Here is a 14,411-nt window from a genome sequence, read left to right as displayed (position 1 = left end):
GTCTTTGGAACCGGAAAGTCTCGAACAGCGCGAGTTTTGTCGGGATCAGGCTGTACTCCGGAAGCATCAACGAGGTGGCCCAGAACAGTAATTTGGCGGTGGCCGAAACGACACTTCGACGAGTTAAGTTGCAGCTTCGCCTTTCGAAATACATCAAGTATAGCTGTTAGACGCTCGAGGTGAGTGTCGAACGTGGGCGAGAAGACGATGGCGTCGTCGAGGTAGCAGAGACAAGTGGACCATTTGAAACCATGGAGCAAGGAGTCCATCATACACTCAAAGGTGGCAGGCGCGTTGCATAATCCAAACGGCATTACTTTAAAATGGTATAGGCCATCAGGTGTGATGAACGCGGTTTTTTCTCTGTCCATATGGTCAACAGCAATCTACCAGTATCCAGAACGAAGATCGATAGAAGAGAAATAGCTGGAACCGCGTAGCAGTCAAGGGCGTCGTCTATACGTGGGGGCGGGTAGACGTCCTTCTTAGTAATGTTGTTCAGATGGCGGTAGTCTAAACAGAAGCACCACGTGCCATCCTTCTTCTTAACCAACACTACAGGTGACGCCCAGGGACTCGAAGAAGGCTCAATGATGTTTTTGTCTAGCATTTTGTTGACTTCGCTTTAAATTGCTCCGCGTTCCGACGCAGAAACTCGATACGGTCGTCGGTGAATAGGAATAGCATCGCCAGTAAGAATACGATGCTTGACCGCGAGCGTCTGGCCTAAAGGGCGATCGTCGAAGTCGAAAATATCTCTGTAGGACGATAATACTTGGTAAACGTCTTCAGCCTGCGCAGAAGACAGATCCGTCGCAACCATTTTCTGTATCTTGGGATTGGCGGCCTAGGCTGGAACGATGGGCCTGCTAAGCTCGCAAGAAGCATCGGTTGATAACGATGCCAGGTGATGGTAGCCGAGACAATCAACGTTGGCAAGGCAAATACCTTGCGGTAGAATGAGCTTTGCCAATCCAAAGTTAAACATAGGTATGTGAGTGCGGTTCGCAGTAATAGTAAGTATACTGTGAGGCACGGTAACATCATACTGTAGTGGAATGTCGGGCAGAGGAGTGACGAGGTACTCGCCATCAGGGACTGGTGGGGAAAACAAGAGTTCAATATAGGCTATTGATTTTGGCGGCAGGAGAATAAAGCTGGTGGGGCGTAGGCGGCACTGGGGTGCGTCAGAAGGTTCTGGGAGAATCGGCAACTCAAGGCAGATGGTACTGGCAGAGCAGTCAATAAGAGCAGAATGCACGGAGAGAAAATCGAGGCCGAGAATGAGGTCGTGGGGCAATGAGCAATCACGGTAAAGAGGACAGGAGTGTGGCGGCCGGCGATGCTAACACGTGCCGTACATATGCCGATGATAGGCACAGTACCATCATCCGCAACGCGGACGACGTGTGCCGACGCTGGTGTGAGGAGCTTGTTCAGTCGTCGTCGGAAGGCAGCACTCATAATGGAAAGATGTGCCCCTGTATCGATACCGTGACAGGATAGCCGTCAACGTCAACGTCAACGTCATGAAGGTTTTTGTTCGTGTTTAACGTGAGCAGAGGATTTCAGGACAGTGTCGACAACGCAGCTTCACCTCCAGAAGCTGCAGTGGCTAGTTTTCCGGCTGGGCCCGGGAGGCGATAGGCGGCGAAGAGAAGCGGCGGGATTGGGGCGGACGAGACTGACGGCGTCGAGGTGAGGGCGAGCGGCTGTAGCGGAGGTTCGGAGCAGGGGCATCAGCGGCAGTGGGTTCATGGCGGGTGGCATAGTCAACAGAAGGTCCAAAGGTGCGGGAATAAGTGGCGGCGTATGTCCGAGGAGGCGGTGGCCATCGGTTGCGGCAGTGACGAGCAACGTGGCCGATGCGACAGCAGTGGAAGCAGATTGGTCTGTCATCAGGGGTAAGCCATTCGGACGGGTTGCGGCGAGATGTGGTAGAAAAGGACTGTCGGGGACGAGGAGGGCCGGTAGAGAACTGGGGAACGCTGGGTATAGATGTTGAACACACGGAGTTCAGACCCATGTTCTCAAATTCCTGCCTGACTACGGCCTGAATCATGGCAATCGTGGTTGCTGGCAGATCGGGAGGCGTCGTGGGGAAAGTTGGCGAACAGGCAGCCTCGAGCTCGCGGCGAAAAATACGGGTGACGTCGTCACAGGTGGTGGCCTGACGCGTTCGACCCTCACATGTTGACGTAGCAGCGCTGTTGGGTAGCCGCGTGATGTGGTGCGTGATACGGCGCCTCCTGGCTTGTTCAAGGCGACGGCATTCTTTAATGATGGCGTCGATTGTCGAGACGTTGCCGAAAACAAAGCAAATTGAAAGCGTCGTTGGCGATGCCTTTTAGAACATGGGACAGTTTATCTGATTCAGACATAGCATCGTCAGCTTTGCGACATAGAGCTAATACGTCGATGATGTATGAAACGTACGGCTCTGTAAATGTCTGAACACGAGACGCAAGAGCCTTTCTCGTGGCAACCTTGCGGGCAATGAGGTCACCGAAACGTTCCCGTAGCTTTTCTTTGAAAGTGTCCCAACTGCTTATCTCGTCGTCATGCGTCTGGTACCACACACAGGGGTGCCGCCAAGATAAAAGATGACATTGGCGAGCATAATTGTTGGGTCCCACCTGTTATTAGCGCTGGCATGTTCATATAGCTTGATCCATTCGTCAACGTCCTGTCCCTCCAGGCCAGAGAACACACCAGGGTCGCGATGTTGGGCAACCGTGACGATTGGAGCAGTCGAACCAGCCGAAGCCGTTGCAGAGGCGGGCTCGTCAGTGGGAGCCATGGTGACAAGCTCGATGTACCGACCTCCGCGGAGCTCCGTGGAGAGGTCGGGGATCACTGACCTCCACCAGAATGTTACGTGTAGAAAGACACAGACGAATGAGGCTATTTACACTGGACTGGAGTTAGAGCGCTAGGCCTACATTTACTCGCGCCAAGGGCACAGACCCATGTCGTCGTCGCTCTCGCGGCGGCTCATCCCTCGTGTATCTACCGAGAATAATATATATATATATATATATATATATATATATATATATATATATATATATATATATATATATATATATATATATATATATATAACGACGAACGTTGTGGCGTATATTTTTACTGATGCTTGAGCCGGAAGACCGGCTTTCCACGGCCTTCGCTCCTACGAAGGCCGGCCCTCCGGCCGAAACGTCAGTAAAAGTATGCCCCATAACGTTCGTCTTCTATAATGTTTTATGTGTTTGTGTGTGCGTGCGTGCGTGCGTGCGTGCGTGCGTGCGTGCGTGTGTGCGTGCGTGCGTGCGCATACATGCGCATGCGTGTGTGCGTGACTATACGTCTAGTCATATCACAAGAAACCTACAAAGGACACCAAGGACAGGATCGCAAGCGTAAGCAAAGGCGCTGGTTTGTGCCTCAATTATGGCCAGTTGTTTTTTTCTTCAACCACTTTCATTTCCCTTAATTCATCATTTTCTTGAGCTCATTAAGCAAGTGCAAGTAATTTCCCCCATGTTCTCCTTGGTGTCCTTTGTTGGCTTCTAATGATCAATAACGGGCCCTTCGGTTCCCTTTCTTCTCACTCATATATATGCCGAGAGGCGCCAGTCTCTCGGTGGGGGAGGAGACTCAGGCTGTAAAATCGAATTGCGTCCCAGCATGAGATCTTGAGCAGATACTCGTATAAGGGCATCACTTCAGTGAACAATTTTTCGAGGTCACGCGAAGTTTATTCAAGTCCAACTGTCATCAACCCTGCCAGCCACGGCGCACGCGTTTGTGGAAGCGACTTACTTTTGCTGTTACGGTGCAGTGGTTGCAAGGAATATACAACGAACACTAAGCTTTGGTTAAATTGAAAATCCCGCTTTCCTAAGTACATTTCACTTCTGAGCGAAATGCATCATTTCAAGCGACCGCTTTGGCGAAGGCACTACCGTGTTTCTGCGGGACGATTGAAGTGGGGTCATTCAATAATAATCGAGAAAGATTATTTTTCCGATTTTTGTAATGTTTGCACCCAATAATTAACCTGCGCACGTAATTCTAGCGGGTGATCCAATATTTTTAATGAAGAAACGTAGTATGACTGCCCGTACAATAAATGAAGGCTTAATTGCCTCTATAATATGTACAGAGTCATTCTCATCCCACTTTGACTTGCTTTCTATGAAGTCTGCAGCACGCTGGCTAAAAAGTATGTAAATTTCACATATTTATCAATGGTCGGTCGTAATTCATGACTGAAGGGGCTAATACTGCTTTGCCTTTCCTGCGCAACTGCACCATCTTAATTTACAGCGAAGCTGTTAGCCGCTCATTGGTTTCTACTTTTCGTGTCCGCGTCCATGGGCAAAAATGTGGGCCGACCCCGGAGGTACTGCAATGCCGGCCGACCCGCGGCGGAGGTGAGGCAGGCTTCAAGCACTCAGAGAAGTGAAGCGAAAAGTGCAGGCATTCTTTGGAATCACGTGTACAACCTACAGAACACCATTGGTTTCAATTAAGAACGAGCACGAAACAATCATCCCAACCAGATAATTCGTGATAAAGCGCTCCTGATAACGAAGCACGTAGAGTTCCCCGCATTCGCTTCCCCGTAAAGATTACTGCTGCGGAAGCTGCTGCGGCGATGGCAACTTGCGACGTGGGGAGTGACGTCACTGGTCTTTCACAAATAAAAGAACCAGTCTAGTAACTGATTTCATTGTTGTTGCAGCACCTTTATGGGTAGGCAACGCATAGTTGGGACTCCAGAGTAACAGCATGAATACGAGGAGCGGTAAAGGGGGGAAAACGGCAATACGAATAGCGGTGGCGTGCTGTCAAAATTACCATCATTCTAATGGAATTAAGTATTGCATACCATTCTCAGCAGTTGTAGTGGTTTTCGAGAGCGTCGCTGGACATGCACTTTCGTAGGCTTTTTCTCTTCTTTTTTTTTATTTTTACTACGAGTCCAAGTATAAGCGCTACTGAGCATCACTGTTACTGATTCTGAGTTCGAGTGAATCCGGCTAGGCCTTATTTCGACTACTGACTGAATTATACCAATTTCTGACATCTGCATGCATGAGGCGACGTTTTCATTCCTAGTATATGTTGTAAATTATTCAAAGCTTTCGTTTTTTCATGAATCCTTAACATTGTATGCTGGAAAGAGAAGCAATACTGAGACATATTATACAAATGTACTTCACACGCCGTTGATGAAAGACTGACGCAGGGGTCACTGAAGTCTGCAGGCTTTCTTTTTTCTGGGTCAACAAAGCACGCAAAACAATTAGAAGCCAGGTGAACATACAGCAACATATTCATTCTTTAGGCATAGGCTATCCGCACTATGGCATAATTGTTAGTTGGCTAGCTTATTCTCTTTAAAAAAATATAAGATTAGCCCTGCGTACACGTATATTTACATATATTGTGTCTGTGCATGGTGTTCACACTGGAAATTTTTTTTAAAAATGTTGAACTGAAAATATGTGGTCGAGGTAGCCGCCGCTGGGGCTTTAATTCGCTTATTCTCCTGCTCTCAGGACTTGCAGAATTAGAGCGAAAGCATGAACTAACAGCCGTGCACGTCCACGCCAACAATGATGCAGTAATATTTTGGCGCAATAAAAGTTTTAGTGAAAAGGTAGAGGCAACTCAAAGGAAAACTCGAATGATGCGGGTAACAGAACACTCTGGTAATGACACTTTAAGGAGGGGGTTGGTGGAGCGGGGTAGGTTTCCCCATCACCGGAAGGGCTCTACCCCCACTAGAAAACTCCAGAGGGGACTCGGGCCCCAGAGCACCGCGGAGCCGACGCCTATGAGGCGGACAGACAGTCACCTAAAATTGCCTGAAGTACACAAAGAACACTCATCCCATTAAGAACCACTGCATAAACAATTGAAATGGTTTAAGCTTCACGGAAGAGGTACTGAGCCCTGCACGAGTGTTTGAGTCATTTGGGCAGCTCCGAGGGCAAAAATGTGCGCTAAATGCCGTTCCTATTTCGGCTCGAAGTACACATGTTACTGGGCTAGTCGGTTCATATCTGAGTAGATCAGAATCTTCAGCTGTCCATAATTTGTCAACCGAAGGACCAGGCAGGATTTCGTAAAAGCTACTCAACAAAAGACCGTATTAACACTATCAGTCTGGCGATAGAGAAATGTGCGCAATATAACCAACCCTTATATATAGCTTTCTTTGATTACGAGATAGCGTTTGATAGAGTCGAATTCTCTGCAGTCATGCAGACATTACGGAATCAAGGTGTAGACGTAATCAAGGTGTAGATGTAAAAATACCGAAACACATCTATAGTGGCTCCACAGCCACCGTAGTCCTCCATAAAGAAAGCAACAAAATCCCAATAAAGAAAGGCGTCAGGCAGGGAGATACGATCTCTCCAATGATATTCACAGCGTGATTACAGTAGGTGTTCAGAGACCTGCATTGAGAAGAACTGGGGATAAGAGTCAATGGAGAATACCTTAGTAACTTGCGATTCGCTGGTGATATTGCCTTGCTTAGTAACTCAGGGGACCAATTGCAATGCAAGCTCATTGACCTGGACAGGCAAAGCAGAAGGGTGGGTCTAAAAATTAATCTACACAAAACTAAATTAAAGTTTAACAGTGTCGGGGAAGAGAACAGCAGTTTGCGATAGGTATCGAGGCACTGGAAGCGGTAAGGGGATACATTTACATAGGGCAGGTAGTGACCGCGGATCCCGATCATGAGACTAAGATAATCAGATGAATAAGAATGGGCAGAGGTGCGTTTGCCAGGCATTCTGAGATCATGAATAGCAGGTTGCCATTAACCCTCAAGAGAAAAGAGAACAGCTATGTCTTGCCAGTACTCACCTACGGGGCAGAAACCTGGAGGCTTACGAAAAGGGTTCTACTTATATTGAGGAAGACGCAATGACTATGGAAAGAAGAATGATGGGTGTAACATTAAGGTGGTAAGAAGATAGCAGATTGGGTGAGGGAGCAAACGCGAGTTAATGACATCTTAGTTGAAATCAAGAAAAAGAAATGGGCATGGGCAGGACATGTGATGAGGAGGGAAGATAACCGATGGTCATTAAGGGCTACGTACTGGATTCCAAGAGAAGCGTAGCAGGGGGTGGCAGATAGTTAAGTGCTCGGATGAGATTAATAAGTTTCCAGGGACAACATGGCCACAATTAGCACATGGCCGGGGTAGTTGGAGAAGTATGGGAGAGGCCTTTGCCCTGCAGTGGGCGTAGCCAGGCTGCTGCTGCTGATGATGATACTTATGTTGATGATGATGAAATATGATCGCTTGGCGCAAACAAGGACGGAATCGAACAAGGGGTGCGCTCCCCTTGTTCTTTTCAGTCCTTGTTTGCGCCAAGCCATCATATTGCCTATGCATATATGGTCTACTCAGCGTTATTTCGGCCGGCCTTCAACCAGTATAATACTTACGTAGTACTTACGAGATTATCAGAATAATGAAATAAATAGATCAATTATGGTTGTTGCTCCACAACTGAGAATATTTCAGGAGCTGCTGGTATGAGTTCAAGCTCTTGAGAGTATATTTTGAATTTTGAGTGTGGAATTAGGCATGAGACGCGTAACCGCGATGTTTGTTTCTCGCCTACTTCACCAAGGAAAAACAAAACAAAGCAACCTTGTTTGATTTAGTGCCATGATATGAAAAATCAGATCGAAAGTAACTCGAGAGCGATTGGCCGTCTACTACAACGCACCCTATTTATCGCACCAAGGCCTGTCCGACTATTCTCTTTTGTTTATCTTCAAAAGAATAAATATACATTAAAAATAGATTAAAATAGCATAGCTGGAAATGACTTTACCCCAGCGTTACTTCGACCACTAGGAAAAAAAGTTGGACAAGTATACTGACACTGTTGGAAAATAGTTTGAAGGGAACGAAGTCGATATGCTCCTGAGTGAATTTTTTTTTCTCTTTGAAGACAGTCCGACTTCTTTCTCTAGGGGGAGGGGTCTGCCATATACGCTCCCAACGTGTATTTGAGACTGCGGAGTGACTGCCTATGCATTGTACTCCCATGTAATTACGCCTAACAAGTGCCATAGGTTATCAGTTCTTTTCTGTGCGCATATGAACTTGTGCTTATTATCCAAGAGGTGACTGCCAACTTTGTAGCGATGTTCGAACGACTTTTTTTTTTCTTAGCCTTCATGTTTTCTTCTAATAATCAACCTCTTACTGCAGAACTGAGCAATATAGGCTCTTGAAAGAATACCTAAGCAATCTAAATTCATTTAGTCGTTTGAATTGGTGTCCTTTTAAAGAAACATTTCCGCTGGCAGAACACGTTTTGGTTGCCATCCTTTAAATTATTTCAACTGTTCTCCACGCTACTGCATGTATTCGCTCCGAAGTACATACTCACGTAGGCAAGCGTGCACGAACTGCTTTGCAAAATTGGCCGTTCCCAAGCCCGGAGTTGCCGCATCGACTGCACGATAGTACAAGTGAGAAAAAAAAACAAATTATGCAGCTTCAACGCACATGTTGAAATATTCGTGAAGTTTTCGTGAAGCGCCTAATTAAATACCATTAAAGAAAACGCAACGCGTTCTTATGCATTTATATACGGAGTGCATTGGCGTGCAGCGTTTAATATCTCACGCTACGTTCCTGTTTGCGCCGAGCAGAGGTCACAACTGTGGAATGTCGTGCACCGCTCACGCACAAAACTGCGCCGTTTCACAAGCCAGGGCGAAACGCCGACAGCTGTCCGCGAGACTGTGCACACTGTGAGACGTCGACGCACTCGCGAGGTTTCACACCTGTCGAACGAACGACGTGAGGCACGAAAGACAGCGGCGCGACTGTCCTCAATCGGCCCGTTTCGTCCTTGCGCGCTCCAAGAAATGTAAACCGCCGCGCGAGTGCGACGTTCCTACGTGACGGACGCGCCGATCCCGTTAAAACATGTTAATGAATGCTGGACGGCGGCACCCAAGAAGCGTGCGCTGGCCTAACGGTCGACGCGTCAGGCTGCTGTCGCGAGAGATTCGGCAGGACAGGAGCAGCACCCGGAAGGAAATTCACGTAAAATCCGCTAAGACGGCTCCGGTCATAGGTAGAATATTAATCGTAAATGAAGAGAAATTGCGCCCGAAGGGCGATGGATTTGCAGCAATGGTAAGGCTTAGCGTCGCGCTCGCGGTCCTTTGACAGCGCCCAAGCGGGCGCGGTGGCGAGGCGTGGCCGAAACGCGGCATTCAGCCGATACCGCAGTGTGCCGTATTGCTGGTCTAAAGCGGTGGGAGCGGCCCAATCGTTGACGCGCAGTTCTTTCACGACTTTGCTTCGTAGAGAACGATCACGAAACAGGCGCGCGCGCGCGCGCGCGCACACACACACACACACACACACACACACACACACACACACACACACACACACACACACACACACACACACACACACACACACACACACACACACACACACACACACACACACACACACACACACACACACACACACGCACGCACGCACGCACGCACACACACACACACACACACACACACACACACACACACACACACACACACAGAGGATTGAAAGGCATTGTAGCAGCGCACAACTTCAAGAGGTTGGGAACATTGGTTGCGCTTACTAGACAATCACATCTAAGAAGACAGGACAGGCGCCTGTCCTGTCTTCTTACATGTGATTGTCTAGTAAGCGCAACCAATGTTCCCAGTTACAATGAACCAACTCGCCCAACAACGCATCCTGTTCAAGAGGTTGCCACGAACCCCGACTGCGGTCACCCAGTTCAACCGTAAACGGCAAGACGTTTGCGAACAAGCTGGAACTTCTCTTGGGGAATGCTAATCCTCTCTGGTTATAGGTCACGTACCTTGGACACCGTCGATGTCCTTGGCCATCTTGCTGAGTGCTTCGAAGGCGTAGTTGGCCTTGGCCTTGCATACGTGAGCGCTGAAACTCTTGCAGGCGTCCTTCGAGTCGCCCATCTTTAAGATCGTGTCGGCTGAAACGAGAAAGCCGTCTGTCAGTCGGGGTGACCCCGCGAATGCGGATGCTGCACTGTTCGAAAAAAATATAGTAACGACACTTTTCTTAGCAGTTCAACAGACTTGGAAATGCACGAGTCCCAAGAAATACCACCATGCACGCGTGCGCGCTGGTCGCCAGAATGCTCAGTAGCGTTGCGTTCGTAAACGTGCTTCAAATACAAGTGTCCTTAACTTTGTTTTGTATCCGTACTTGCTCCTCCGTTTTGTTTTCTTCTAATTTCGCATTTCGAGTCCTTGAGTTATTCGCCAACAGGCGATCTCGCTTTTCTAAAACGATAGCTTCCCGACTGTAGCATACCCTGTTGCTGCAGCAGCAAAAAAAAAGGTATTCATCGTTTTAAGTTACACATTTCTAAAGAGACAAAGAAACTAAATGAAACACACGTATTTCACCAGAATACTGGTCCTTTTTGCAGCATCAAGGAGGAGCCTAACTAAAAATATAATTTCTGTAAATTTCCCCATTCTTCTTATTTACGACCGCGATACGCAGGTGCTGTACCCTTTGCTTTTGCTTTTCTTGCCTTGCACTTTTGCTTCGTCACTTATTTACTATCACCCTCCGTGGCAGCTGGGGCGCTGCGGTGTTTAGTTCGAGGTCGCAAGTTCGGTATACCAGGTGCGCGTTTCAGCTCCGATTTTGTGGCGTTAACGCGCGAGGCCTAGTAGACCATTATTTCACTGCGCGCCGTTTTACCTCCAGAGCAGTGCCTTGTGAACCTCATCGTTCGAAAGTAGGCGACTCGGGTACACAAACGCGTGTTTCTATTGCTGATCATCGCAAGTTGCACATGTCAATAAAACCAAGTCTTCTTGGTCTTCTCTGGCTGTTTCTGGCTCTCTAGCTGAAATTTATGAACGGTTTTGATTGCAAATGCGTAGTCCTCAGCAATCATGTACAATAATTATTGTCTCTAGACAGAAGAAAATATCCGAGCTGGTAATCCCCGGAAATGCTTAAAGCGATCGCCGGCAGAGATTTACAAAGAAGACGCTTTAAACGCGCTCCATGTAATGCTGAAGTTCGCTTAGCTACAGAGTCGCAAGGAATAAAGTCGTCGTGGTTATCCTATGTGGAAAACGACGCTGCTGCCAACAGCAGTTTTAGTTATCTTCAGAGGCACAGCTAGAAGATAAATGTGGCGACTCATAACTGGCCGACGCGTTTACTGAAAACTCCGGACAATTTCTTAATCAATATTTTCCACACGTTTCCGGAGGGGTATTAGCGGTCCCAAACGGTAACTTCAAAAAAATAAAGCTGCACCAGCTTCCGCATCTTTTCCGACATAACGATTTAAGCACTTACTACAATAGACGCTGGGCTCGGAAGACATAAGCCAGCAGGTATTTATGTGATTTCTGTATCCTTGCTGCAGAAAAATTCTGCCAAACTATGCGAAAATATTTTTGTCAGGCTTAATGTATTTTCAGACACCGCTACACTACCACAAAATTTGAAGACTGCGATTGTAAAACCACTATATAAGTGGGAGCGAAAAAATTTACGCGTGGCTCTGCTATCGCAAACACCAGGGACCAGTGGAGCTGGGGGAAGCTAAGGCTGCAGAAAAATCCATGCCACCTGTCTCTGTGGGAAGGTTACCAGCCGTTGTTGCCCAGTGGCTGTGGTGTTGGGCTGCTGTGCACGAGGTCGCGGGATCGAATCCCGCCCACGGCGGCCGCATTTCGATGGGGGCGAAATGCGAAAACACCCGTGTACTTACATTTAGGCGCACGTTAAGGAACCCCAGGTGGTCGAAATTTCCGGAGTCCTCCACTACGGCGTGCCTCATAATCAGAAAGTGGTTGTGGCACGAAAATCCCCATATTTGTTTTTTCTGTGGGAAGGTTTCGGTTCGGACGGTGCGCCATTCGAGGCGCCCGCCTCCACTGAAGCGACTCTGTTGAGACGCCATCACGCTGTTTGAGATGGCGCGATTTTCAGTCAGCGACGCAAATAATTCCGTCGCTGAGCGAGCGCCGCGAGTTGGTCGTGCCGTTGCTGAGTCGCAGCGATCGGCGCGATGTGGGAGGGGCAATGTGTGACGAAACAAAGCGCCGTCGAAATAGGCGCTTTCTTGTTTTGCCACGCGTTGGTAGGTCTGTAGAACAATGTCTGTAGAACAACAACAATTTTTTAGTTATGATTTAACAGGGCTTACCCACCACGCCTGCGGCTTAGGAGCTTCATAAATATATTTTTTTCTTCTGCTTACACAATTCGTATAAAAGGAGAAGCTGCACGTTATCCAAGTCGGGAGAACGACGCCGCTTCAACATGAGGCACGTAGCCACTTGATCGCCGCCGTCGTCAATCTCTTCGTCGCTACAAATTGGGTCAGCTGCTTATACATGTACCCTCATGAGTAGCTTGCTCTTCTGCAAAAGCAAATACTCATCCAGGAAAAAAGTTGTGGGTTCCATAATAACAACGAGACTAGAGTGTACTAAACGGAACCACCCAACCGACGCCGCACAAGCCGCACGCTCACCCTTGAGGTGTTCTGCCGCGTCTCACTCATCGCATCTGCAAGCTGTCGTAAAGTCTCCACGCTTTTACACGTTAAAAAAATATGTTCTTATTCTATTATTGAATAATAATAGGTGAATTCGAATATTTGACTAGTTTCCATGTTGTTTTTATTTAACGATGTAGGCATGGATACTTCGTGAGCAGGAGGCAAGCCTACGCATAGCTGCGACGGCAATCGCGCTGCCGCAAGCGCATGCGAAAGCTGTCAGCGAAAATCACTCTGCGACGTGCGCGGCAGAACAATTTTTTTTCGCACCAATCGCGTCATGTGAAACAGCCTATATGCGTCGTCAATGTGTCGCTGCAGCGACGCGAAGCGGCAGCAACCGCGCGCCTTAGCTTCGATGTGTGCTCCAACGCCGTGTACCTGGCAGCTTCTTGAAATCCGCTGAAGCGAGCGCCCGGATTTTTATCGGAGATCAACAACGTCACACCACCTGGGTCCTCGCCGCGCCGATCCTTCTCCCCCACTACGCTTCATTCCCCCTCGCCGCGTCGCTATGCGGCACGCCGAAGCTGCGAACGTCAAGAGAAACCCAGCGAGGTTCTAACAGCTCCACTGTAAAATACAACTGATAGTTATCGACCTATTTCGATTTTGCCTGTCATGTCTCCAAATCGTTTTCTCTCTTTCGTTTATCGGCCTCTTCTGCTCGTTGCACGCGTTCTCGCTCGGCGTCTTCCGATCGCTGTTCCCGTCGTCGTTCCACTCCTCCCTTCCGCAGTTCGGCATCCCCCTGTCTTCGACATCGTGCTCGTGCAGACGCACAGGCGCGTGCTTCTCCCGCAATTCCGTACTTGCGCGGCCATCCTCGCGAGCCGCCAGAGCGTGCGCGCTCCTCCACCAGGTCGCCTCATTGCTGCCCCTGCCGCTCCAAATCTGTGCGTAATGGCTCAAAGAGTGCGCGCCCGCTTTTTTGCGCAACAACACCTGATTCTCTGCGAAGTAGCGCCGACAGGGGAGGAATAAGCTTCGCGCGCATACGTTTTATTGCGATAGCAATTAAATGGACACTCCAGGCACGTTTTGCCGTCGCCGTCGCCGTGATGTCCCGTTGCTTTTCTGCGCAACAACACCTGATTCCCTGCGACGTAGCGCCGGCAGAGAAAGAATCAGCTGCGCGCGCATACGTTTTATTGCGATGGCAATTAAACGGGCACTCCAGGCGCGTTTTGCCGTCGCCGCGATGTCCCGTGTAAAGTCCAAGGGCGATAACACCGTCGCTGCGAGTCGTGTGTATGAGCGAGGAAAAGCACGCGAGGGAAGCCGACGACCGCGGTTCACTCTGGCATGCGCGAAGGAAGAATACGGAGCGCAAGTGCGCCGTCTTCTGTCGCACGAAAGGCCATGGAGGGACGCGAGGGAGAGATGGGGTGCTGGTGTTAACTTCGGCAATTCTAGTACGCTCTACGCATTATGCGAATGGGCGCAACGGGAACTGACGATCGCGGTTCAGTCTCGCGCCCCGTACACGGCTGGAAGCAGGGAGGCAGCGCGGGAGGGAGGGGGGCGGCTTCGACTCCGCCAACATGTGCGTACTTTGCACGGCTGCACGCGGCCGTGCGCGCCGTATCTCGAGAGGATCTGCAGACAGCTCATACATTTGTGCGCGCTGTGTTCTCGCCGCTCTTGCGTTGAAGCGACAGACCGCGCGAATTCGCTCGCTGCCGCTGACGCGCTTGCCCGCACCAGCGTTTTGACAGCGAGTGTGCGCGCTTACCGGGTGTGATGTGTTCATGCTTGCTTGTGCGCGCTGACACCACGCTCGTTAATTCAGTTAGTAAA

The 14,411-nt window shown here is 49.1% G+C and overlaps 1 protein-coding gene across 1 annotated transcript in view; it reads right to left on the bottom strand.

The window, feature by feature from the left end:
* Positions 1–14,411, bottom strand: part of LOC135911175 (neprilysin-2-like) — a 336,673-nt gene that overhangs the window by 264,734 nt on the left and 57,528 nt on the right. Inside the window, exons 5-6 of the mRNA XM_070538401.1 lie at positions 9,912–10,043; positions 8,427–8,492 (exon numbers count right to left, since the gene is read on the bottom strand). Of these exons, the coding sequence (XP_070394502.1) occupies positions 8,427–8,492; positions 9,912–10,043 (198 nt within the window). The remainder of the gene's footprint in view (positions 1–8,426; positions 8,493–9,911; positions 10,044–14,411) is intronic.

The sequence above is a fragment of the Dermacentor albipictus genome, chromosome 5 (genome assembly GCF_038994185.2).
Source record: "Dermacentor albipictus isolate Rhodes 1998 colony chromosome 5, USDA_Dalb.pri_finalv2, whole genome shotgun sequence".
In the NCBI taxonomy this organism is placed as follows: domain Eukaryota; kingdom Metazoa; phylum Arthropoda; class Arachnida; order Ixodida; family Ixodidae; genus Dermacentor; species Dermacentor albipictus.
This window is presented reverse-complemented; position numbering and strand designations above follow the sequence as displayed.